The sequence below is a fragment of the Astatotilapia calliptera genome, chromosome 14, assembly GCF_900246225.1.
Source record: "Astatotilapia calliptera chromosome 14, fAstCal1.2, whole genome shotgun sequence".
Lineage (NCBI taxonomy): Eukaryota > Metazoa > Chordata > Actinopteri > Cichliformes > Cichlidae > Astatotilapia > Astatotilapia calliptera.
The window spans coordinates 16095293-16122887 of NC_039315.1; the positions used below are offsets into that span (position 1 = coordinate 16095293).

Here is a 27595-nt window from a genome sequence, read left to right on the forward strand (position 1 = left end):
GCTGGCTGGGCTCAGCAGAAAACTACCACCGTTTATGATGATTCAACTACCCTGTATTCACAGGTGCGTGTGTATATATGTGTGTGTGTGTGTGTGTTACATGGGGGTGGGTTGTGCTTAACAAATAGTTTTCTGCATTTGGTACAGTGTTCACTGGTTTACTTTTAGTTCTTTCTTAGGTTGGCAAAACTTTTGTTCAAGTCAGGAGAATTTGTGTGCTGTTGAGGTGAACCACAAAAGAAATCTTTCTAATTTGAGTCATGTTAATGAAGTGAAAACTTTATTTATAGTGGACATCAGTGGATGCAGTGGGTCCTTGCTACTTTAACCCTAGTTAAAGGCCGGTCCATGGCTTTGGGAAATTGTATACGAAGAACGTCCTGTATCTGCTAAATTCATTGAGCGTCCTCAGACGGTACGTTAACCTCTTTCTGACCTTTGACCCGAGCAGCTGTCTGACTGGAGTCAGGGTTTGGATGAACTCTGACCCTGAAGACCCCAGTATGACCTGGGCTGTCTGACTGGCCTAACCTTTAGAGCTAACAGATGATGACTTCACCATCTGTCTAGCCTCCTTGAACTTGAACTTGTGTGAAAATGGGGGTGAAAAAGAGAAGAGGAGAGAAAACGGTGTCACAGTTTATGCAGGCGGTTTTCCTGCCGCGTATCTGTTTTAGTTTTAAAGCTAAATTACCGAGGTGAGAGGTTTGAAACGTTAGGTGTTGTTTAGCTCTTTGCGTATAATTTGTGAGCTCCTGCTCGAGTTGGAGGAGTCTGTGTGCCCCAGTTAAAAAGCATAAAATTGGCTGTACATTGCTGAGCTTTTAAAAACGGGGGTGGGAAAAAATAAAAGTGAGAGTTGCCTCTTGAGGAAGGGGGAAGGGACTGTGTTTAGTAGACACAGGCTCATCCGCTGACTGCTGTCTGACCCTGAGTTCAGTGGTATGGTTATTAATAGGCCCAGAGGCCTCAACTTCCAGGAGGCCCTCTGATCAGCTCCAGATGTGGAATGAGTGAGGACAAATCTACGCTAGCCTATCCATGTTTCACATGAAGCAGAAAGTAGGAGAGATAGGCATTTGGTGCGACTGATAAAGAGTGAGGGAGGGAGGAAGGGAGGGACGGGAGACCTTTCCACAGCAGGAGTGTGTTTTGTGAGTCTTTGTTTTCGCGTGTGTGTGTGTTTTTTCGTTTATTACACTCTCTGCCCTCAGACCAAAAGACCATAAAAACGTATGGCATCACCATGGCGACCATAATAACTACCTATAAAACAGCGTGTAAACTGTGAAATAAGACAAACAGACCAGAACAGCCCTGGCTGGCTGACTGAATGGCTGCCTTCCGCCATAAAACTATTTGAGAGCCAGACTGAAGGAATGCCTCGGAGGCTGCTGTGGCTGTCACGACACATGAAAGGATTAGGCTCTGTGTTTTATCTCCTCTTTATCTGATGGTAATGGATAAGCTGAGTGTAGCCTATCATCTGACGCTTGGGCCGGGGGTTTGATGTTTTAGTAGGGTGACGGTTTGTTGAGTTGACCGCTTTGGTCTATTGATTGCTGTTTGATGGTTTTGATATGTAGGCTGTGTGGAACAGGTCAAGTCTTTTATGCAGTGAAGGCTCCAAATAGCTTTTAGCTGTCCTTCACTCCCCCCATTACTCTAGTGGTTCGTTTGATGTTTGGATCAATCAATAGAAAGAGCCTGCGCTCTTACACATGCTCCATCCTACTTCCCACTGAGCTCAATTCCTCTTCCTTCATTGTGCAGGCTTTATATCACATTCTCTCAACACAGAATAAATGATATAATTACAACCCATTACTTAGCCTAACGCAAGCTAATTATTCTGTCATTACTGTAAGGATTAGCTATGCTCATTCTCTCTTTCGCACTGTGTTCCTCTGCCTTTTCCTCTCAAAAGTCATGCAAGCAGAACAGAGCAAACTCTTACTCATAAAGGCTGAGTAAGACTAAGCCCTGGGACATGTTCTGTTGATGTTGATTGTATAGACCATGGGTGTCAAACTCAGTCAGGACGCAAGGCCACACTAGAAAGTAGTGACAGCACAGACTGGACACATTAAAGAGTCTCGACATACAGATATGTCTAAACTAATGAGGCATTTTGATGTATGCTTTTAATTTATGCGAAGAAATCAACATGCTGCGTTTATAGGCTGTGGCACAGCTCACGCTGATGTGTCATCAGGCGTCTAGAAAATTACTGGATACAACAGATAGACGAGGCTAAATTAAAATGTGGAAAAAGGGCATCACGCAGAGCAGGGATTTAATGTACCAGAGGCACATGAGAGTGATGCACACCTTTTTTTTTTCTTTCTCTCTTTTCTCTTTTTTTTTCTTCACTGTCTTGTAACTGTGCCAACAGTGCGAAGCTGCTCCTCGTCCTTATATGGAAGTCAAAGTGAATTACAACAAATCAAATAGGCTAACGAATTGAGAACAGATCAAATCTTAACTGAATTAGAGGAACTTTGAACACTGCTCCATTGTCAGAGCTCACAGACTTTGAAAGCTAAAAAGGTGTGGACGTTTGCACCGTTACACTGCTATCTTGCACCTGTGATTTTTTTTTTTTTTTTTGTCATTATCAGGGTTTTTTTTTTTTTTTTTTTTTAACCTTGCATATAAAACATTCTGGCTTCCACTGAAGAGGTTTGGGCCTTCCACCAAAAGAAATTCACTGGGACTGTGATAAAAATATTTTAAGTGGGGGTTTAATCTTTCCAAGCTTAAAATACATTTTTATTTATCAAATTGCCAAAAATATCAGGGAAATGAACAGACTTGTTTTTAATTCAAGTAGCACAGGCTGTTTGCCTTAACTTTATGAAACAATTTAGGCGCAACCTGTGCCACCGGCCGTGCTTGGGTGTGTACTCACCCCTCCCAAATGGCCAGGTCCGAGCCAGGAAAAAACGCGATTATCCGCCAATTGTTGCTCGTACCTGCATTTGAAGTCATTTAAAGTAATGGCGGCACTCTAAAATTGTCGGGCCCCGGGCTCGTGTGTGTGTGTGTGCTACCGGGCCTGAAGAGCCACACTCTTCTTCCAGACTTGATTAATCCCTATCGCCCCTTTCCATGATCGCAGTTTCCATTTTTTAGTCCGTATCTGTGCACTCATCCCCTCCCCAATCTCCTCTCACTGGCACAGAATGGCTTCCTGGCAGAGTGGAGGCATTAATTCAGGGATGAGAGGTGCGATACTCTCACCCTCTCTCTCTTTCTATGTCTCTCTGGTTCTCTCGCTCTCTCTCTATCAGCGCTGTGTTTGTAATGCGTGGCCTTTATCGTAGCTGAAACAGCTCACTACCCTCTGATCCTATCTCAGATCTCAATATCCTAGCCGTTCCACCCTGTAAACGCAGGGATGAAAAATCTTGCCCTTTCACCAATGCATTACACCCTAGCATATCGCCATACCCCTCTCCTCCCATTGCACACTCCACACCACTCACCCTTTGTGACACAGGCCTCCAGCTAAATTCAAACTCTGCAAAATGAGACCAAGTGAGCTGCACTTCTTCCATGCCAGAAACCATCTTAGTCTCATTATATTTGTATTTAGGCTCAGGCCGGGCTTCTGAATCCCCTTGTCAGATGATAGGTCAGGCAAAATAATGACTAGCTCTCAGTAAGCTTCAGGAGAGTTAAGGCTTGGATGTTGGGGAGATAAAACAACAACCAGTCTCTCAGCAGAGAAACATGGATCAATACAAACGAAGCTGCGGTGTAAAAAGGCTGTTTTTGATCCAGGCTTGCGTCAGCATCGCTGAGGTGAGTCTTGACAGCTCCTGTGCTGTTGGTAGATATGGATCTGTGTTCAAAAAAAGGAGCAAAACGCTCAGGGACCACAAGCGTCTTGTTAGACTATGGAGAGTGTTAGGCTGACCCCCGCCCCCAGCCGCTCTGCACGTAAACACAAGAGACGTGCACACCATTTCACAAAAGCACACACCAAAAAAAAAAAAAAAAGTGCTCCTCAGTTGTCAGTAAAACTCTTGTAGCGAGGAAAACTTTGTGGCTTTCACTCCAATGGGTGAGAGGAAAAGCACCCCCCCCCCCCCAAAAAAAAAAAAAATCAACAAAAAAAACCAGAGATTCAGGTAGATACAACTTGCGTCTTCAAACTCTGTGTGGTTTTGTGAACACAGTATCTGCTGGCACATTTAAAGTTGTGCACCCCGCTATGTCAAAGGTAGAAAGGCAGACAGGCAGCCAGGATTGTAAGTCTCTTATCTGTGCTGCTGTTGTGCTGTGTTTTGAGGGGGCGTGCCTGTGATCTGTGATCATGTACCGTGTCGTTGTAGCGAGCGTGGCTGTCGCTCCTGACTGAGCTGCCACCCCGCGACTCCACCCCCACACACAGTGGGTTTGGCATACAAAACAGTCAGCCGCATAGGGGGTGGAAAGCTGTGCTGGGAGTTTGAAAGGTAGGCCTCGTAGATTTCAGATAAGACATCTTTCCAGACGCCTTTACTGTTTACTATCATAACCACATAACAGCCTCAGACATGTCGGAGATAAAAGGAAAGATTAGCGACTGCACTGGCAAGACAGAAAACTTCATCTCTTAAACATCTGTGTCATGTTGCCAAGCACAGAGGCAGGAAAAGGCTTCTCACGTTGTAATGAACACAAGAAAGCTAATATGTTTTTGTTTTTTAACAGTACCCTCCTCTGTAGTCTGACTAATATGGTGTTAATATTACTGAGAAGAAACGGATGTATTTTTGTCTGTCCCTTTCTACGCCTGGCTCGAATTCAAGGGTGGTACTCCGTTAGATTAATGTGTAAAACATGCACCGAATGTGGCGCAGTTAACCTACATGGTGTTTGGACTAAAGGAGTAGTGGCAGTCTACTTGGCATGTGTGACTGCAGACGGGGTGTAAACAAAGTGTTTCTAGCAGTTACAGTCCCAATTATTCTACAGAGAAGGAGCTGAAGCAAATCCTTGTGCGCTGTTCTCTCCTCGGCATGCACTCCTGGTCACCGTACGCTCCTGGCAGCACAGACGGCAGCTGCAGATCGACTTCACACTGTGTACATAACAATAACTTTGTTGTCATTCCACCAGCCTATCTGTCTCGTCATCGTCGGAGCGTGAGGGCAAAAGAAATTCCACAAAGTTTTGATACCTCAATTAAAGTGCGTCTGTCTCCTGTTATCTCATTTAGGCTGTAGTCAATATGATTGGCATAATAAGACATGCCTGATTGGGGCCTCCCATTTAATTAATCAGTCTCACTGTATCATCACCTGTGGCTCATTAGAGTAATTAGAGTGAATTAGTCAGATAGAAGGCCTCTCTCTGCCTGCAGACGAGTGTAAGGAATTTCATTAGGAGTGATGAACACACATACATACACCTTGGGTCTGATGGCCATTGGTAATGGGATTTGTTTACCCGTGACTCTTATCAGCGATTACTAATATTACCGCAGCGGTAGGATGGAGAGACGCTCATTTCATGTCGAGCGCAGCCTCTTCCTCCTCGCTGCGAACGTGGCTACCCGTGCCAAATTCCGCCGGGCGAACATGTTAGCAGACTTCCTCTTTTGAAACGGGAGTTCAAAAGAATGTGGAAAGACTGGGCTCCCCAAGTTACTGCAGCGGCCTGTCTGTGCATTCATGTGAGAGCACACGCGTGTGGAGCAGTGTGCAAGAGGCTTCTTGGCCAAGTCGGTGTTGAAGTCTCTCTAGGGAGTGTTGGCAATCTGTTCCAATCGTCTTTACAGCTGACCAGACGACCAAATGAACCAGGACAGGGACTGCTGCTGTGGGCCAGTCCAGCCAAGCCAAGCAGGGCTGTTACAGCAATCACACAGACATTACAGCCCACTTAATGCTCCCCTGCACAGACCACGTTCCTTCCTCGACTAAAAACTAGACAGTGCAGATTCAAAAATAGCGCTGGTGTTGTAATGAGCAGTTATAGAATATATTAAGTAGTTTTTTTCCCTCTTAAATGAAAAGTAAAATCTTTCAAAGTCGAGCCAAGGAGAGCCAGAGAGTGTTGACCTCAGAGGCTGAGCCTGAAGGCCCCAAACCCAGCAGTTTTTCATGCTTGATGGTTGTCTGCAGGCTGTTCACTGAAGTATTTACATTATCTAAAGGAAATGCATTTTCTTCTTGAGTCTTGTAATGCAAAATGTGGATTGTGTTCATTTACCCGGTTTTCTATCTTCACTTTTAGGGTTTTGTCTCCTTGTCAGACTAATTTGTAAGGTTTGTGTGTGCGTCTTATGTCTGTTACTGATGTCAAACAAGATAGAAGGAAAATCCCAGTTGAATGCCAGATGGCTTAAACCCCTGTAGAGAAGCCTTTTTTTAAATTTGAAAAAACATTTTTTTTTAAACAGTAATCAACCTCCAAAGTTTTGAGCCTAATAAACTTTATCAAAGTCATTAAAATAACATGTAGCGAAGCATTTTTTAAAACCCTGTGATAATAAATAGAAAACAGGAAATTTAGTTAAAAATATGCAGCATAAGTAACTGCAAGGATAAGACTTTTTAGATTTCTTTTATTTAGGATTTTTTTTTCTGCCATGTTTGTCCTTTCTGACTTCTTTGTTCAGCTCTGAAACTTGCCAAGGCACTGCCCACTCCTTTCTGCCAGTCTGCACACGCTGTTGCTGTTTGTGATCGCTGTGGTGACTCGGATAGATAGTGACACATGTCACCATGCTTTTCATTATGAAAATGAAGGGTCTTCGTGGTTCTATTTAGCCATCTATTAATCTAGCTATCTGCTATCTTTAGTCAGGACGGTAACATAAACTCCAGAGTACATGCTAGCAAGTATCACGTAGCTGGACTGGTTAAGCACTGACAGTCCTAACTGCAAATAATTCAGGCAGCTCGGATGGTTAGAGTTTATACATTAACATTCATATTGTGGAAAAAGTGTCCGCCTCTTTTAACCCTTGGTCAACAAGCTAACTTCCCAGGAAACCTGGAGATATGGCGAAGAGAGCGGCAGCATTTTACAGCTATGAATATATTTGCCCTATGGAAATGTGGCATGACAGTTTGACTCCTGTAGTCCACACCATCCAATGCGAGAAACTTAACAAGTTTGAATTTGATTTAGAAACAAAAATGAAAGAAAGAAGTGGGCATTGGAAGCATTTTTTTATATATATTTTAAGGAGGATGAGGGAATCAAAGACCTCACCAGTGTTCAGTATAATTTTTTTTAATTTTCCACTTCATACAAAAACAGCATCCAGCCGATAAAACACAGAACTGTTTGTTCAGTGTTTCACTAACGTGCTTAAACATGACAACTTCATGTGCAGTAAAATTGAGCTTAATATAGAAATGTTAATGGTTTTCTAATGGTCACGTGTGTGTGTGTGTGTGTGTGTGTGTGTGACGAGCAGGCAGCGGGGATTGTGCACTTTCCGATGTTACGCTCTATCAGCAAGATGAGTGTAAAGTCTGCCTGTGTCTGCTGATGTGGGCAGAGGGGTTTGCTGCATAGTCAAAACCTGACTGAGTGTGAGGGTCCTTTTTTATGTCCCCCCCCCCCCCCCCCCCTCTCTCCCCCCAAACTAAGACCATGCCCATAATTACTTGCCCACTTGGCACTGAATCAATCCTCTTTCATGTGTGATGTGTTTATTTAGCTTAGCAGTGAGAATTTTTCTTTTTTTGGAGCGAGGATTTGGTAACACATTGGGATATATGCAGGGTATTGGAAAGGGATTGGACAGAATCAAGGGCGTTGGAGATTGGCACATGACCTCTTAAAGCAGAGCCCTAGTGGAGGATTGTGGATATTTCACTTTTATGAGCACAAAAACGGATCTTATTGATCAGCTTAAATGAATTGATTTACCTGCTTTGTTGAATTCCTTCAACACCGTTTTGCATAAAATTCGTGGACTAATGTGCATATCGGAATGCATCCTGAGAGCTCCTGTCAATAAAAAGACAATGTTGTTGCAGGATTTTTCTTCATCTGAGTAAGCAATACTATAAGCCCTGCGTTTACAGTGACTGTGAAAGGCTACAAATGAACAGCAGTGTATAACAAAGGAGCCATGCAGTGTGAAAGTTATGATCTCTGTAAACCCACAGTTGAAATAAGAGTGGAGAAATGAAAGCAGTTGTAATGGGCTTATTCAGACGTTACCTACGCTCTATCGGCCATCCATACTATTTCACATTTGCAGAATTCGCATCACATCATTGCAGAGGGAGTATTTCTGTTTTCCAAATGTATTCCATGTGCCTAATCACACAGCTGGGATGATTAACAGCAACCACACTTCGGGGATACACTGAAATTTACCCTCGTTGCTGCCAATTCCAGCTGAATTCACATCAGGCTTTAAAATAAAATTTCAGCGAGTGATTATAGTCCACGCTGATCAGAAAAACAAGGCTTCATGCATCATATCGTCGTCATATCAATTTGATCCTTGTATCTTGAACATACTGGGCCCTGTATTCTTGTTCCTGTAGCTAATCTTTACCAATGCAATAATTACACCACTGTTCATGAACTAGAACATTCAGTTTTTGACAATTAATTTAACATGATTAAAATTTATCAGGTTCCTCCTTTCATCAAGCGATGCACAAGCCTCTGCGCACGCTCGAGTTCACTAACAGATAGTGCAGCTGCTCCATGGCCATGGGCAGACAGGCTGCTACATCAACTGCTCCATGGGCAGTGAGAACAAGATGGCATGTAAGCAAGTGAGCAGTTTTTTGTTTTTTTTTTCTCTCTCCCCAAACATCCTGTTTCTCCTGCATAAAATCCATTGCAGGGGACAGTCGACCGAATCCATTTGTTATACTTTTTCATGGTTTGTGGTTAAAACGAGATCACGGCTGGTCAGGGAATTAAACGTAATGCTGATGGAGGGGGAAAAAAATCTCCTAATTAGTTCTTGATCACACTGTTTCTTCAGAGGGTTGAAATTTCTTGTGTGTTTTTGGGGGTGGGGTGTATAGGCAAAGTGGGGAGGTGGGCATGTGTGCGTGAGTGTGTTTTGGGACCTTGTCAGCAGACTGAGCCACAAGGGCCCCTGTGGTAATGTGTGTATTAAATGATTAGTGCGTTAGTTAGCATAACGGCCCTTCAGCAGCGTTTAATCACTCTCAAGGGTGGGCGGCCTCACAGGAGGTGAATGGGGGGGGGGAGAGAGAAGGGGAGGCGGGGCAAAGGCAGAAGAGAGATTTAAACTGAAGAGAAGGAACTGCTGGTTGAATGAGTGAGTAGATGATCTGTAGAGAGTATGGAAAAATGAGGGAGCGAGCATGACGGAGAGCAAGAATCCAGCCGAAACATAATCCAGCAGCACTCTCACACACTCAGCGGAGAGCGGAGATACAATCTTTACAAGGCCTGAACGGCTTGTTAATGTCAGCACACGGCCCATCAGCTGGAACAAGTCCCATAAATAGCTATTAATAACAGTGCAAAATGGATGTGGACGAAGGTGGGACCTCCGTTCAGCCTTGACAACTGCTGCTGTTGATAATTGTGTTTTTGTTGTTATGTGGTGAGGAGTCACCTGGTAGTCAATAATTGGTTTGAAATGCCTGGGCATTTACTAGTAGTGGTTAGAGCGGTAACTGATTGACTGCCAGGGTGAAAGGCCGTCAGGTTTTTCCTTGGTGGGCCGTTGGTGTTGTGGTTCTGCTTTCTGAACAGGTTAATGCTCCAGCAAAACCAGTGGAACTTTATGATTTGATAGGCCTGTGCCAGAGTGGTCACAGACATATTATAGGTCAAAAATAATAATTTAAAATACAAAGCAACCAATCATATGTGTGTGTTTGTTTGTTTGTTTGTTCTTTACTTTATGCCTCAAATTTTTAAAACTGGCTGTAATATGTTTTGTGTAGACCCCAATGAAGGCCACAAGCTGAAGCACATCAAAGGTTTAGTTTTTAGAAACCTCTACTCTGTGGCCGTGTTTTCGGCCTACTGCAGCATTCTGAATAATATCAGCAAAGCAAATAGGTCCAACAGTTTGCAGTCTAGTCATAAAACAGCTCCCATCTTTTAATCGTAATTGATAACAATGATTACGATTATAATGACCATTACAGTAGTGATAAGTGTAATAAAATGTTGAATGCAACTAACAAAAACAACAACCTGTCTGTTTGTCTTGCAGAAAGAACTAGACGTCACCGCCACGCAGCTTGCCAACAGACAGGACGAGAGCGAACAGTCCAGGAAGAAACTCATCGACCTGAGCCGCGAGTTCAAGAAGAACACTCCAGAGGTGAGAAAATCGGATATTCACAGGCGAGCACCAACACACAGCCACGCGTACAGTGCGCCCCGCAATTCTTTTGACAATCACGCTTGGCCTCGGCGTTTCTCGGTGTCTGCTCTCCTCTTCATAAATGTAGCCGTGATTATTTACTGAGAGGAGTAGACGGAACAGAGATGCGGGCTTGGCTCCCAAAAATAGTCTCTCCATTAGTTTCCCTGAAATCCTAAAGAGACAAAACAGAAAACCCCTCAGGAGTTTGTATTATCTGACCTAGTTTTTTATGCGAGCAGAAAGTGTGGTCGGTGAGTGTGTGTGCGCGCGAGAGAGGGAGGCAAGGAGAGAGTGACAGAGCAGAGCAGAAGGGAGAGAGAGAGAGAGAGAGAGAGACAACACTACTAAGTGGGATCAGGAGGGAATTCTGTCCTGTTCCTGTGTTCCCATCACTCCTCCAGGGAATATTTGTTTCATCTCTGTAACCAAGGCAACATATTTCAAACCTCACAGCAAAAACAAAGTATTGTTGTGTTATTATTGGTAATGTCACCATGGTGAATTATTGATGGCAGCATGAATTATGTATGAACGGAGTAGACAGTGGATAGAAAATTGTCAACTCTCCGCGGAGTTGACAGTAGGCCTATTATAGTTACCACAGGATGGGGATTGTGACTATTGACTTCAGCATGTAGCCCACCCGCTGTAGAGGAGTATACACGGGAGGAAACTGTACCTGCATACAAAGGATGCTAATTTCACTTCACCCTACACATTCATCTCTAATCTCATTTCCAAGTATAACCGCACAGCTAACAACACACACAGGGAGGCAAGACAGACACAAAGGGAGAGAAACACACATGCAGAGGCAGCGGGAGCCATGCACAAAGAGAACATGCAGAGAAGGCAGAGGCACAAACACACAGAGGCAGATAGCCTAGATCACAGAACAGGACACACACATTCATCAGTGTAACAAGGCTGTGATTTAGGAAGGCTCCTCTGGCGTCTGTGTGGCCCCTGGCATCTCCCTGGTATGTGGAGGAGGAATCTGAGCCAGGCCAGACGAGCGACAGGATTCATTACAGGGCTGTAACAGCCTCAATAGGAATCAGCACTAAAACTCCGGGCGTTTGGAAATACAGAAGCATCAAGGCTGCCTACCAAACAGGCTGGTTCATAACGTGTGATGGCCCGCGCTTGATTAAAAATGCCCCGATCGTCTTGTGTGCATTTGAGGAGCCGCGTTTTTTTTGTTTTTTGTTTTTTTTTTTCCATCGCTTGCGTGGCTGCATGTGTATGTGTGTGGTTGACCAGCTTATAAAGCGGGCTGTCAGCTCTCTGTGGTCCGCACCAGTCAACGGAGATCACAGTCACATCAGATCAGACTGCATTAGGCTGAGCGGGAGTCCGTCTCTGATCCATTATTCAACAACCAGGAGACCGGCCCACGTTGACTGTGTCTAGTCTGCTGAGCTGTACTCGGTGTGAACTGCACTCATGGTCTGCATAATAACGCACACATGCATGCACGCACACACACACACACTCACGCAGGCTTTTGTAGCATTTTGAAAGTAGTGCAAAGAAATGCAGCGTGAAAACAAAGTTTTTATAATTCATTAGGACTGACACGCTGTTGAATTTTTTTTTTTTTTTTTAGAGACTACATCTTGCTGCGCTTCCTAAGTCACCTAAATTATTCAACCACTTCTTAATTTCCTTTTAGTTAGTCAAGACTTCCCTACTACACTGTTATAAAGGCAAGGGTGGGAATGGTTGTAAAATGTCCCAAAGATTGCTAGCCAGAGGCAGTGGTAGTAAAACAACTGTGTGTGTGTGTGTGTGTGTGTGTGTGTGTGTGTGTGTGTGTGTGTGTGTGTGTGTGTGTGTGTGTGTGTGTGTGTGTGTGTGTGTGTGTGTGTGTGGTGTGCGCGTGCACACACACACACACACATGTTAGTGTTTAGCTGCAGGCCAGACAGACAGCGAATGGGAGTTCCATACTCCCTGGAGGATTCCTCGGGCTGGCCTGTCTGCTGTCTGCCGGCAGCTTACACACCAGCCATCCATCTCTTGCTGCCTGGGCCCCTCCACTCCCCTCACCACACACACACACACACACACACACACACACACACATTGACCATGGTGTCTGTGTGCATTGTTGTTATATGGTCATAAATCTTTGGAAGTGGAGGGGGCAGGGGGTGGAGCACCGCAGAGTGGACCAGAGGGGTTTAAAACTCCGGTGTTCAGCAGAAGGAGTCGCTTGGTGCCGTGTGGTATTTGCGTGTGTTTGTTTTTGTTTGAGTCTACACTAGGTTATTATAATTAACTAAAAGCTAAAAGTAGGTGTAAATGAAGCATTTTAGTTAAGCTCAATACAAACAAAAGCTAAACTTAAATCGAACTAAAATAGAGTAAAAAAAATACTGAAATCTTCAGTTTTAGGTTTTGTCACTTTGGTCTGATTTGCTTTTATTACCTGCCATGTGTTTATCGAGACTTGAGATGTCTACATGTGTGAATGAACATCCTTTAGAAAATCTTGTTTATGTTCGTATTTCTATTCTGAACCTCTGAAAAATGTGACTAAAGCACTCCAGACTAAAGTAATTAAAGACTAAAAGTAACACTGAAAAGAACGAAACGTTTTTCTCTCCCCCAAACAATCAATCCGCATCTGGAAACTGTCTGAAAATAAACCAAATCGAAAACAAAAACACAAAAACGAAAGAAGAAAAATGCAAAAGTATAATAATTGTAAGTAATCATTGAGGTTGCTGCAGCATTTATGAAAGCTTACAGCTACTAAAACCTAAAAACTCAAAGTTAATGAGATTGTTAGAGCGACTTCATATGATTTGGTTTTCTTAAAAAAAAATTTATGGTTGCCTCGAGTTGACTCATCGCGCAGACTCCTTCAAAAAAAGCTGAAGATTATAATTTCAACAAAGGCGGCAATTATTGCTGGACTACTTTTTTTGGTTACTGTATTTTCATAAGAGGTTCTGTGAATCAGCGCTGAGTTGATGATAACACAAAGTGTGAGATACTGAAGTGAAAAGTGCCTTAAATGTTGCATTTTCATTGCCTTGCAGCAAAACGGGGGCATAGATGTTCCAAACAAGTGAACTTTTGTTTATATTTTGTATTTTCATGAATCCAAATATGCTGTAGTGCAGGTCATCGAAAAACTAAAAGGAAACTGAAATGTAAAATTAGAATATTATCAGAATGCAAACGATGAAGCTGACACTTATCTGGTGTTTTGTGTGGGTGGGTCTTTTTTTTTTTTTTTTCCCTCCATGCTCTTCATCTCCTCTGTGTTAGAGGGAGAAAAAAGAGGGAAGGAGGGTTTTTTTGAGGGGGGGGCAGGGTGCAGGTCATTACCCCTCAGCGGGGGGATATTGAATTGGCCCAGACAAACAGCCGCAACGACCCCTGATGAGGTAACAATGAAGCGGGGTCACCAAGGTCACGACCTGTCCTCAGCCCCAGACAAGCGGCCTGTCTGGACCAACCTGGGATTAGGCCTGGCCCCAGACACTGGTCCCAGGTCAGTTTGGGATGCACGTTCCCCTGCAGCCTCAGCTAGGCTTTTAAAGGCAGAGGGTTTCTAAAAGGCGCCGAGTCTCCCGAGCACACATCTGTCGTTGCCCTACTTCACATCTTCATTAGGCAGTTTTGAGAGTGCGCGTGCATTCACAAACTGTGAGAATCAAGTGTTCCTGTACAGAATGTCCTATTCTGCCGCGCTTTTTACCATACGCTCCAGTTCAGTTTGTCAGGATGTGGGCTCAGCTAACAGCACGGTGATTTGCATGTTCCCCTGATACGTGCTCGACCGGGTATCTAATCTGAAACTGCTGACTTGTACTGGAAAGTCATGCAATGGGACTTGGGAGGATAAGGAGCGTTTCCGTTATAGTAAAAAAATAAAATAAAATTTGGTGCGCGGACATGATTTGCATTAACAGTAGGCCTTCTCCTCGGCTCATTCACTCTCACGTGCGCTAGCGCTGCCCCTGGGTGGCCCAGGTGGTGCTGCACCTGTTCATGTGAGAAACGCTGTCCGCCGGAACACCTCCGGGTACAAACCTGGCATCCTCCCTAACATCATGTTCATCACTCACGCACCGCAGTGTTTTTTTTTTTTTGTTTGTTTTTTTTCTTTTGTTTTTCATTGAGGTTGACAGCAGCAGGAACGGTCACTGCTTGAGCAGCTTATTCGATTGCTACATAGTCATTATACAACTTGTGCATCTCTGCCACTTGTCCCTGTGTTATTTAGTGCTATTTAAGGATTAAAATATTCAGTTGATTCTTCTGTTTTTGATACTCACTAATCTCCTCTTTATTTTTTTTTAGGATTTACGGAAACAGGTTGCACCTTTGCTTAAGAGCTTCCAAGGAGAGGTGAGTGGATTATTTTTGGAAATTATTATTGACACAGCGATATCCATAACATGCTCCAAGCAAAGTAATCAAATAATGCATTTTATGAAGCCTGTTTGACATTCATTAACTGCTAACTTGCTTCCTCTCGCAGTGCCTTTTTTTCTTTTTCTTTTTTTAACTTTTGTCTTCAATCATCATCTCTTCTCTCTCACTTCTCTCTTTCCCCTCTTCACTTCGCCATCTCCTGTTCTCTTTCTTGCCACTATCTCATTTCCCCTTCTTTCCTCTCCCTCTTTTCTTTGCTCTGCTCTGCTCTTGATTTTCTGTCCTATTCATGAAGTCCTGTTGCCCGAGGGTGTGTTTAAATTGCATCCTGCAAAAAAAAAAAAAAAAAGGCACCACAAAACCCTAGCTCTAGCCAGTCACAACTCACCGAGTGCTATTTCCTCAGACTTTGTCTGCATGATTCTGTGGGGGGATATTTGTTGTTGTTTTTTCTTTTTTTTTTCTTCAGTTGATTTGGTGAATCATGAGCCATTTTTGCTCATTGTGGCACATGCATGTTTACTTTAAGTTTGCCCAAGGTTTTTGTGTACCTTGACCAATCAAAGGTGACTTTTGTGTGTGCTATATCATACCCCTGCTGTTCCTCCTCCTATCCTCCTCCTCCGTCATTTTGGCCCATTTCCATCGTGGCTCCTCCTCACTGGCAGCCATGCATTTCCAGTTCGCTCCCATATGTGAAAGTCAGTGGGTAGGAGTGGAAGCGGCTGGTTTAGACTGGGGCGTTATTTGGGGTTGGAGTGGGTGGACATTCAGCAGAATCTTTTCTCTAACACACACACATACACACACACTCTCACACACAGAGAAAGAAAATCATCTCAATAGATAGTGACAGGGCTGCTTTGCTACTGGCCATAGAGTGCTACAGTTTAACACTGGGTTAGTTTCCATATTCTTGTGTTAGAGCAACAACCACAGCCAGTGGTTATGTAAAAATGCTGTAATTTATAGTGGTTCTTCCATGTTCTGCTGATGATCCACAGTCTATTTAGAGAATAGAAACAGCAGCGGTATAATTGGGGCTTTGTCAGCTGTTTCCACAATCCTCATGTTGACACACCTCGACGGTGTGCACACCAGAACACGCTGAGACGCGTAGTGGGTGGTCGCGGAACTGAGAAGGACATTATCTTATGATTATTGCGATAATACTGTACACCCGCGCCAGTCTTAGAGCAGCCCATCAATCAGTCGCCTATTCTGCACGCTTGCATGCCACGACATGAGTTGCTCTGAGAATGTGTAATTTTAGCCCGTCTTTGTTTGCTTACCCCTCAATGCTTTGATCAAGGACAAGACAGCACCAGAAGCCAGAAGGTCTTGTCGAAATCCCACAGTAACTCATCCTTAAGCATTTTACCCAGGAGGGTGAATCTTTACTAAGTGAATGTAGAACTCAGACAGAACAATAAAAAGTTTTAGCCCAGGAACTTGGAGGTCTTGATACTCTGTTTAATCTTTGTCATTGAAAGGTGGATGCCCTCGGGTCATAATTATTACCAATAACAGTAGTGTTTCCACAAGGCCTCAGTTTGGTAAACGGGTTATGTGTGTGTGTGTGTGTGTGTGTGTGTGTGTTTGTGTGTGTATGTTGCATACTCAGTGTTCCTTGTTGGTCCATCGATCAGATAAGCTTTTCCATTATCCAAGGCTTCAGTCTCTGCTTCCCATAGCCTCCCCTTATCAGACTCCACTGGGGCCACACACACACACACACACACACACACACACACACACACACACACACACACACACACAGATATATATGTATACACACACAGGTCAGCCCGATGCCCTTCACACACTACGGGTTAGATAGGGGAGCAAGGTGGTGCTGAGTGATGGTGGCACAAGGTGCTGACGTATGTACGTATGTGTTTGTGTGCGTGGACTTGTCAGGGATACCTTTTTGCAATTGCAAGCACTTCTCATCAGTAACCTACTGATACTGGTGAGGTATCATTTGTGTCACTTCATTTGTTTTGCTTGGTGTGTGTGTGTGTGGGATGGGGGCAGGGGAGCATGTAATAGCAGATGTCATTGGGATTGGTTGAAAGAGCTGCAGTTTGGAACAGCAGGGTTGTATTTGCAAATCCTGGGTGGTCTTCTAATGGCTCTGGTCCTGCAGTTAACCTGCCTCTAACTGTAGGGTGTGTCCTACATTAAATGTCTATTTCCTGCCTCCCATGTTGGGCTATATAAAGCTAGTGTACCACTGACCTTGGCCCAGTCATTGTACAGTCACGCAGCTGGCTTCCTTCGGTGCCATTGGCAGATAATTTTTTTTTTTCTGTGTGTGTGTGATGGTTTTTGTATGTTTCTTTTTTATTATGAGATTGTGTGGCATGACTTTAAGTCTCTGATCACATTCCCTTATATATACAAACACACACACAGACGTGTGCACGGACATTTCGACAGGTTTGATGTTGGTGTGTGTGAGAAAGGTATTAGTGCTCTGTATCTGTAATCTCCCATTAGCGGCCATGCATTTGAGGATTCTGATCGCTCAGTGTCACACAGCACACGAAGAAGGGTAAAGTACACGATGCAGCATGATGTGAGAACGAGAGATATTAGTATTGGAGAGAGAGGGAGGAGGGAGATTGCAGGAGCATGCAAGAGAGACTCAAGTGTGACAGAGAAACATGTGAGAAAGGCTAACAGTGGAAAAAACAAATTGAGGAAAAGAAAAGACTGAGTCAGAGAACATGGAAGTGACAAGAGAGAGAATTTGTGAGAGAGACGGGGAGAAAGACACAGAGAAATGAAAAAAAGAGGGAGGGGTGGTGTGCTGGCACCAGCCTACTCAGGGCCAGATGTTTTGCGGCTAAAAAACTAGAGATGAATCAAAGCCATGTGAAGAGATTTATTAGGTTCCCATAGGAGCCCAGGCAGTATTACATGTAGCCCGCTCTGTTTACAGTGGCAAGAACCCCTAAACCACCCATCAACTACACTACTGGCTTGGCTGGGAATGTGAAGACTTTATATTTGGACTTATATAGGCTTTTGTCTTTATTCCTTTTCTCTCAGTGAATGTGCTGGAGGAGTTGGAAGAGAAACACAGGCTGTTTAGTCTGAGTGCGTGAGCCAGAGTAGTCAGCTGTAGCTCTGCCCAGTACAGTAGCACCATCTGAATGTCTTTATTTGGCATCTGTTTCCCTCGATTTAGACTTGATTTCAGATGCATTTCGCCTACTCTGTCTGCTTCTCATATTGAAGTGTGACACAGAGACTATGGCAGAGCTCGTTGCCTCATGTTTCAGCATTGACAACAGCGTAAAAGTTCCCCTCTCCAGTATGATTTTAGAATTAATCTCTTATAGATCCAATCTAATGCTGTCCGTTTCAATAATATCGGTGATGGAATGCATGCCGTGCCCTCTTGTGTTAATGGCTGCATCAGTAATGGATCCACACTGTATTGCTGCTAAGAGCTGACTGAATAATCTGCCCCTGCTGTGGCTGGAAAGACTGAGCCAGCTGTTTAATGATGTCAGTGTGCTGGAGGGGAAACAAACACACACATTTGCACACAGGCTCGCCATCTCACTCACACACACACACACACACACACACACACACACACACACACAACAGACTGAAGGACTTAGGCACACTCACTCGAGGACAGACGGATAGACGAACACACGTACACAGCAAACGAAACGCATCCGTCATCGGCTGAACAGCTGAACTGACTTCACGGGAAGGAAACACCAACGTGGCCGCTGTCATGACGGCCCCGATCTCATGCAACATACCAAGGCATAGTGAGGATAGACAGATATGTAGACGGCTCTCACCGTTAAATTAATGTGCCTGCTTTTGGAGTGTATGGTAACTGACGTTTAACAATTACGTTTTATTTTTCCTCCTTGCAGATCGATGCCTTGAGTAAGAGGAGTAAAGAAGCAGAGGCCGCCTTCTTGAACGTGTACAAAAAAATAATCGATGTCCCAGGTAAGACTGCTCTTAGTGATGATACAAGTGTGTTTGTGTAGACTCCTCCCTAGTCCGGAATTGCAATCAGGGAGACCTTCCCTCATCCGTGCAGACAGCAGCAACAGGGAAAAACGCAGAAAACGTGTGACACCGTCCCTCTGGTGCTGCTTCACTGTTCATCCAGGCGTGTGCGACGCCTTAATATGTCCCCAGGAGACCTCATCCCCATTGGTATAGCCGTTATAGGGTCTTAACAGAAGGTGCGTCCTGATACGGATGACAAGCGTGCCCACAATTGGCCGCGGCAAAGTGTGCACATACACGAGCGGTCGCATCCAGCAGCACTGAGGCTGAGGGAGGGCCGCGCGGCACCGAGAGCTGCAGAACACACAGCCACAGTGCTGCTGGTAGGAGACTTTCAGCTGCTCGGGAGCCCTGAAGGGGCCGCGTATGCAGGAATGAAAGAGTTGAGTTCATCTATAGCGTAAGGAGGTCATCATATTCCCACATGGATAGACCTACAGTAATATCTTTGGATTGTACTGCTCCCAATAAGTCAGCGCCAGCTCTGACGGGGCTATTCTTAACTTGCAGCGAGACAATGATGTAATGCCTGATGCATACACGCACACAGACACAGACCGGCCTGACTAATGCAGCAGTCTTGAAAGAGGAAACAGTGTGTTTTGTTCTGTCTTCTATCAGCTGAAGGCCTGGTTAGTCAGCCCAGTGTGCTCTGGTTTAGATTAAAGGTGTCTGGCGAGAGCGTTCAGCACCAGTGGCCCACCAGTCAAACTGCTTTTAACAGGCTGTACAGTTGATTTGAAGCGGGGGGGTCCAAGTGAAGGACACAGGTTTGATAAGAGGGAGAGAAAGTTGATTTTTCAAGGGCACAGAGGCAGATAGGAGTCCAAATTCAGGGCGTACAGTTATGTTAGTGAGTGTTTGTACTTGTGTGTATTTTTTTTTTTGTGAGACTTTGGAAGCAAACGCATGTGTTTATGTGAAGAGGTGTGTGCGTGCGTGTGTGTGTCAGAGCCAAGCCCTGCATGGTGTGTCACCTTGACAGCACAAAATCAGCATGAAATTCCCCAATCGTTCTCTGCTGATCTCTCATTAGCATAGTTAAGATATCTAACTGCGTCAGACATGAGACACACACAAACGCGCGCGCACACACACAGCCCTTACCCCCAGCTGTAAGCTGTCAGTTCCTCTTATCTGTACAACACACACACACACACTCATAAACACGCACACACAAACACACACACATAAACTGCTCTTTTAGCTGGCATGCTGATGAGCGTCGCCTGCGTCTCTTGGCTGCCTGTCACCAGTCTGCCACCCATGAGCACCAATCAGATGTGATTGGCCTGACTGACAGGCCTCTCTTCATCACACTGACAGTTAACCCTGCTGTGTGTTCAGAGATGTTGGTAAAATGCCTCCAGAAAGTTGCCTTTCTTCCTTCTGTCTCTGTTTCTTTAATCTCGTATTTACCTTTTCTCATTGCCTGTTTTTACAGCTCCGCTTTGTCCATCTGTCTGCTCCCATGTTTTTCTTCTTTCTCGCTTTCAAGCGGCATCATAGCGAAACATTTTAACTGATCATAGCCCAGTAATCTCTCCTGTTAATTTGTCTCTTCTATGTTACTGTGTGCCTCTACTTATCCGGTTCTCCCGCTGCGCCAACAGTTGACGCATTATGTTTTTTTCCCGCATACAGAAACCAAAGTTAATCTCCTAACTCAACAATGGTCGCTTGATACAAAGACTGATAGTCTATCGTTCAATAGACTTTATGGATAAAGTTTTGTTAGGAAAGAATGGGTAAACCAACAGTGACTTATAAGTACGAAGTTTGATCTGTTCTTTTCTAATCACCGAAGTGCTCTGATGTTATAAGAGCCTGATGACTTTCTTTTTAGGTCATTATCAGTAAGTGAGAATAATGTATTTAAGTGTGGCCGTGAGAAGCCAGTGATGAAGACGCATCAAGGTTAAGCTGCTTTACTCTATAGCAGGAGCATTAAACATAAGGCCCGGGGGCTTGAATCGGCCCGACGAACACTTGAATCCGGCCTTTAAACTGTATTTTCACAAGTTTTTAAGATTTTCCTGTTGATAAAGACTGCCTACCCCCAGTGCAATTCATACTACACCAAAGTAATTGAATGACAGGAAAGCACTTGCTTTTCAGCCACTAGTGAGTCTACAGTAAATTAACAAAAACTTTATATTTTATAATTACAGGACAATCTGTGCAATGAACTATCATGACTCTTTCTGTAATTTTACACATTTATCATGCAGTTCCACCTAAGATCAAACTGGGCTGTGTGTGACCCACGATGTTAAATGAGTTGGACATCCCTACTCTAAAGTATTGAACCTTCTATCATGGAGAGTAGTTTGAAAACAGGTTTATTATAAATAACTAACATTAAATAGAATTTACTGCCACATTATTATTTCTAAAAGTAAAGCCAAGCTCTGATTTGAAGATGTCAGACTGTTCTCCCCTCATCGCAGTATGACTGGTAATTGCGATATGTTTTGGTTTCTGCTCTAACCACTAATCCTCCAAAGGGGGATCAGAGGTCAGGGTCGGCTCCAGAACAGTTGTCCTGGAGCTGCTAGAGATTCATTGCCTTGCCCAAGGACTCTTCACCAGGGCAAGCTCTCCCTCTCTCTCACAGGGCCATGAATGTAGTTATTCCTAGCTCACTACACCACCTTGCCGCCCTTGCTTGTCTGATCTGCTTTACAGTGTGTTAACATGGTGTGTGTTTTCTCTACCAGATCCTGTACCTGTGTTGGAGCTGGCTCAGCAGCTGCAGCTGAAGCTCCAGAGGATGCACGACATTGAGACAGAGAACACCAAACTTCGAGAGACACTGGAGGACTACAACAAAGAGTTTGCAGAGGTTAAAAACCAAGGTTAGAGACGGATGCGTGCACAGGCACACATTATGGGATTTTCCCGACTTTGACAGAAGTAGATGTAGACCATACAATTAACTAGTTAATACTTATCAAAATTTCACATTCCGGTGTTTTATGTTGACGCTCGTTTGTGAAAAAAACAGACACTAATGCCAGTGAGTCCAGATCTTCACTCCATGTCATTTCCTTTTCCCTACACTTCTGGTCTCTTTACACTTGTGCTATCCATCCCTCTTCCCAGCAACCTAAAAATAAACTTTCAAAAAATTAAATGAGAAGAGAACTTGTGTAACCTGGGTTTTAGTGAAAAGCTTTTGTAAAGCTGTTGTAGAGCGATTCTTTTTTTCTTCTTCTTCTTCTTCTTCTTCTTCAAAAAAAAAAAAAAAAAAAAAAGGATGTTAACTAAATTAAAAACAATATGCCCAGCTGGACCTACAGTGGACCAGTCATCCTGTCCTGGATTGCATCTAATTGCAGTAACAGGAGGGTCTGGTTGGAGCAGAATACGGACTCACTGAGTCACCTGCTGCAGATTTGCTGTGGTAGTTGAAGTCTAGGAGAGACTTGTTGGAGTAGCAGCTAAAGTGATATCCAGGAGGGCCACTACAGCAGCCCTGTAGATAGGAAGTGTTGGAGTACAGCTGGTTAGCAGCAACTGAACATTGAAGATATAACTGAGGAGACTATCCACTGAGTTGTTTTCTTTCTCTAATGGATTAAAAAAGAAAACATTGCTAAATTGAATCGGCAGATACACTTTGGTGGCCTTGTTGTCAAGTCTGTGTGTGAAAAGTGTAGTGGAAAATTTTGTCCTGCTTGTGTATGAAAAGGTAGTTTTAGTTCATTAAAAAAACGAGCAGTATGTGAAGCAAGATGAACACAACATTTTCAGTTTCTGGACATATTTTCGGTTTAGCTTATAGCTCTCTCGAAAGTGGAAATGTCTTAAAGTTCAGGGGACTAAAGGTGAGAAAGTCTCTACTCTTGCTTCAGAATTCTTTCCTGCGTGTGTGCGTGGACTGCCTTGTTTGTGCAGCTTTACTTGAAATCTGTCCTCATCATTGCAGGTTTATACCTCTTTGACATACATTGAGATATGTGGAAAAAAAAATCCTAAACACTAAAATGTCCACAGGTTTACGTTTAAAAAGTTTCCCGTGAGGATGAAAAAGACGTGACAGAGTTGGAGGAATGTAAAAAAAAATAAATAAAAATGCAATGATCTACATCCGCTTAAAGATGGAGAAACTGACAACAGCGGGGAGAGATGAGTGAGAAGCGGTAATAAAAAGTGGTGTAATTTCAGTCGAAAAGGAGGAGTGAGCGAGCGAACGGGGGAATGTTTTGGAATCCCCCTTTCCTCAGTGAGAGTTAATTGGAACAGCTCGATAGCGGCAGGGTTCCATTCTGCCATTGATTTTCCTGTTCCCTCATCCTTTATCCCTCCTTCCCGCCTCAATAGATGGGGGATATTTAAACCCCAAAACACACTGTGGAACTCCCACTCCTGTTAAACACACACGCGGATCCGCCCGCACACTCTCTCTCACACACATTCACACACATACACACACACAGAGTGCAGGGGCCATTGATCCCCGCAACCTAAATGTTTAAAGTTCAGTTAAGCAGTTAAGGGGTAAGAGGGCTCTGAGGGGACTCTCCTCTATTGATTATGTGTCAGAGCAGTGAGACTGGAGTTTAAATCACACGCACACACACACAAAGTGCTAAGAGCCCTCAGTCAAAGGTAGCGAGCAGCAATGCGTTATATCATTGTCTCACTCACTTATATCTTTCTCTGAGAAACACACACACACACACATAGGGAGGACTATTTATTACTCCAGTTATGTGTTAGATTTATTTCAGGCTGCCCCATACAGCGCTCAGCCGGCAGCAGGTTATGGGGTTTCGGTACTAATGCAGTCCTAATGAATGCAGCATATCTGCTCTTAGTGATAGTTGAATATTCTACGGCAGCTGCGGATTCAAAGATTGATTGATTGGTAATTTATTTCAACATGTGAACAATATACAAGTACATTTAGAAAAGAAATGAGAGAAAAAAATATATACTATACAAATTACATACAAACCGGGGCCATGGGGGCCAAGGTCTTCATCTGTGCTCACAGAGGAGGAATGCAGGATGTGAAATGCTGCTTCTTAGGCAAAGGTCAAACACCTCGCTAAAAACATCGTCACTGCTATTTTATATCAGATATATAGAAAAGTGCCATAGTTTGCTGTCTGTGTTTTCTATCTAGATCACTCACGTTTCTGACTTCTTTTCTCTCGGTGCTCGCCTCTTTGCTCTAATCTCTTCCACAGAGGTGACCATTAAGGCCTTGAAGGAGAAGATTCGCGAGTACGAGCAGTCTCTGAAGAATCAAGCCGAGAACCTGGCCCAAGAGAAGCAGCTCCAGCTACACAACGACTATGCAGAGAAGGAGAGGTAAAAGTTGCGCATGTTTATGTGCGTATGTGCGCTGCTGCAGCTGTGTTTAAAGTAATAACCTCTGCATTATTTTGCAGTTTGAATGCTTTGGGTCATTGTGCCCTCAGGCAGAACTGCTGATTCTTATCTTTGAATGATAGGTTTAAGATTTCAGACTTTATTTAGCAGGGCTCTCTGTTCACAACTTACTAATTCCTACTTAAGCAAATCTCCAAGGGCTCTTTTCTTTTTTTTTTCTTTTCTCTTTTTTTCAGTAGTTATCAGTCTAATCGACAAATTGTTGCTTATTGCTTTCCTCCTGCGCACAAATGTAGGAATGGAGATAACTTGCATAAAAGACAATGCCAGCATTTTTGTCATGTGGGCGCTTGCCATTCTCGCTTTGATGGGAATCGACACCATCCACTCCCATTTTCTGTTTACCAAGATACTTTTCAGCCGTTATGTTGGATATTTTGCTGCCATGGGCCTCTGCTGTGCAAAAATATGCTTTGCTGATAAAGACTACTTTATTTCAATACAATGGTTTTTTTTTTTTTGTTAAAGTGTGTAATTTTCAGGTGTACAGGAAGACGGGGGCAGTAATAAGCTCAAAAAATGCTTCCGGATGCTTTAGGGACATTTAAAAAAAACTGCTTAGTGAGGCTAAAATGCTTTAATACTGCCATTTTCCAGAAAAGGGCCAATTTGGCCTAAAGTATAATGGACTTGAGGCAGGAATATTGTTTCACGTAACAACTAACTCAGGCTCCTTTGCTTCTACATTGGATCCCAAAAAACAGTAACTAGTTTAAGCTATCTTGTGATCCCATATTAACTTGGATAATGTGTGCTCTTATTTTGAAGTAATCAAATCAAATAAAAAAGAGATGTGCAGACATCTGAGTGATGAGGCTTCATGTGATTAGCCGCTGCAGCCTCGGGGCTTAAAGACGCAGCATATTTTCACTGAGGGAGAACAAGAGCTAAAAAAGCTCTGATGGATGCGTCAGACCTGAACGTTTTTATCAGCAATGAAATGAAAGTTTGAGACCGACAGAATTAACAGATTAAATTCAGCGTGTCACAAGTGCTCAGCTGCACAGTATGGAGTTCCTCTTCAAGCATGTTAATATGCAGTTTTACTACTAAATCGCACTCTCACCATGCAGATTTAGTAATGATATACTGACTCCAAACAGTCTCCGCTGTAATTCTAAGCGAATGAGACCCGATGCACTGAACGCTATGGATTTTCTCCAAGCTACAAGCTGCTTGCAGTCTTTAAAACACCATCCCTCTGATGAAAGTCCTCATTTCAAGTTGACGTATACAGTTTACTAATATGAAATGGACTTTACAAAGCACGTTTTCCTCCTGTCAGTCATCTCGTTTGTTTGACGAAGCTGTATTAAAGCTCACTGTCCCTTTCATACGTACAGTAGAAGATCAATTGTCCAATTGTATTTCCTGTACGTCAGTGTTTTATGGGCCCCTTCCTGTCTGCAGTGAGCTGACTTCCTGTGTCTGAGAGAGAAGGGGGGGGGGGAGTAAATGGATGGCACCTCCGATGCATTTCATCCTGCAAGGAATGAGCGAAGGGTAGAGAGAGTGAGGGAGATGAAAGGATGAAGTAGAGGGTAGAAAAATAGAGATGACAGGAGAGACAGATTGGCGGGGAAGGGGGGCATCAAAGAGTGCCATAAAGACCATCTTTGTGCTAGATTATTGATGTTTTTACACGCAGTGGCAATTTCTCAGCAGAGCCCAACTTTTTATATGCTAAGAATGAATCTATTTTATCCTTGTGGTTTCTGTCGCCCCCTTCCCCCTCTCCCTTAGTCAAGCCTCGCGCACTCTCTCTCTCTCTCTCTCTCTCCCCCCTGGGTGCAGTGTGCCCCAGTGGCCAGACATTCCTGCCTAATAGGGCTGCTTAATGAGGAGTGGGTTGTGTTGGGAGGATTTTAGGGTGGAAAACACTTCAGAAATGGTGGGAAAATAGAGAATAGTCGCAGTTGCCACAAAGTGTGAGCTCAGAATTTACTGACTCAGTATCTCTTGACTGACTGTGACTTTCTGCTACCTGGTCTCTTGTAGGAAACTCCAGGAGAGCCAGGACTCCATGTCCTCAAGGTTGGAGGAGGCCGAACAGAAAGCCCGGTCCCTACAGACAGGTACCAGCCTACGCAGCCTGTACACACCTGGGGATTGTTTACCCACCTTTAGATAAAGTGCTCTTATCACTGAAAGTGTAGTTGGGCTGGCTATTAAGCCTTTGAAAACTTCTTAAAGGGGACTTATTATATTAATCTCCAGTTCCATATTTTTATCCCTGTACTTTTGTAGAGTAGCTTTGTATGATTTAAAAGTTCAGCGTCATCTTTGTTTACCTTAAACCCGTGAAGCCCTGTATTCTGCTGTCCTGAAACAAGCTGTTTTAGCTCCCTTCCACCTCCCTTTAATCCAGCTTTCTTCAGACTGACAAATAGAAGGGTTGAAACATCAGGTGGGTGGAGCGTCTGTGCTCCCAGGCAAAGCTGCGTTCCCGAGATGACCATATAAGGATATCCCCTCTCAGTGATATCATGCAGATCCCAAAGTAGAAAAAAAGAATATATTTAACCGGAGCTTTGGGCTCATAGGGGTTACATCCACATACACCGACCATATTACTTAAAACTTGTCATTTGTAATGTGATCATCCACCTTTGTGTGACAGAAAAAAGGAAATCATAATAGATTCCCTCTATTCCTCTCTATTTCTCAATAAATGTTCACCCATTGTGAAAATGAGTTTAAAAAAAAAAAAACAGCTACTGGTGATTATTATGTTTAACACTCATAGTTAATCTGACACATCTGGACTAGGTGTCTGCGAGGCCTGGAGATCTAAGAAAATCTCAGCTGTCATCACTGAGAAACAGAAATGCCAAAGTTTCTCGTGTGAAATAAGACTTTAGTAGTAAGAAGCTGTCAAAGATAATGTTTACACCTTTAATGCTCTTTTAAAAAGTATCGCTCATGTCTGGATCTGCTTCTTCAGCTCACTTTGCACCAGGAAAACCCTTAACTGTCTCTCACCGTCTTTTGCAGCACTTGAAACAACTCAGGCCGAGCTCTTTGATTTGAAGACAAAGTATGACGAGGAATCCACAGCAAAGTACGTGCCTCACTGATCTATGTGTGTTTGCGGGTGACTTCTCCCCTCTGGCTCCTCCATACTCTCCTCCTGACATAATCATCCTGTTTAGTGAATCTCCTTGCATGGAAACTCCCCCTTCTCTCCCTAACAGCTGGATTTTCTCCCACAACAGCCAGCAGCCTCCAAATCCCGGCATTACCCATGCACTGTAAATACTGAAAGGGATTGTAATGTATTCTGCAGCCAAACTAAAACATCAAAATAGAGTTTGTTTTGTGCGCGCGGATGTGTGTGTGGTTTTGTTTAATCCATTAAGACCTGATATGTACGTACAAGTCTTATATAGGCGCCTGATGTCTTAATGGGGTAAA

General features: G+C 43.7%; 1 protein-coding gene across 3 annotated transcripts in view; it reads left to right on the top strand.

Moving 5' to 3' along the window:
- The window catches only part of cux1b (cut-like homeobox 1b), a 62226-nt gene that overhangs the window by 7390 nt on the left and 27241 nt on the right, over nucleotides 1-27595 (top strand). For all 3 annotated transcript variants that reach the window (XM_026193484.1, XM_026193485.1, XM_026193486.1), the window contains exons 2-8: nucleotides 10175-10285; nucleotides 14651-14698; nucleotides 18634-18712; nucleotides 21499-21636; nucleotides 23977-24100; nucleotides 26180-26256; nucleotides 27176-27242. In XM_026193484.1, the coding sequence (XP_026049269.1) occupies nucleotides 10175-10285; nucleotides 14651-14698; nucleotides 18634-18712; nucleotides 21499-21636; nucleotides 23977-24100; nucleotides 26180-26256; nucleotides 27176-27242 (644 nt within the window). The remainder of the gene's footprint in view (nucleotides 1-10174; nucleotides 10286-14650; nucleotides 14699-18633; nucleotides 18713-21498; nucleotides 21637-23976; nucleotides 24101-26179; nucleotides 26257-27175; nucleotides 27243-27595) is intronic.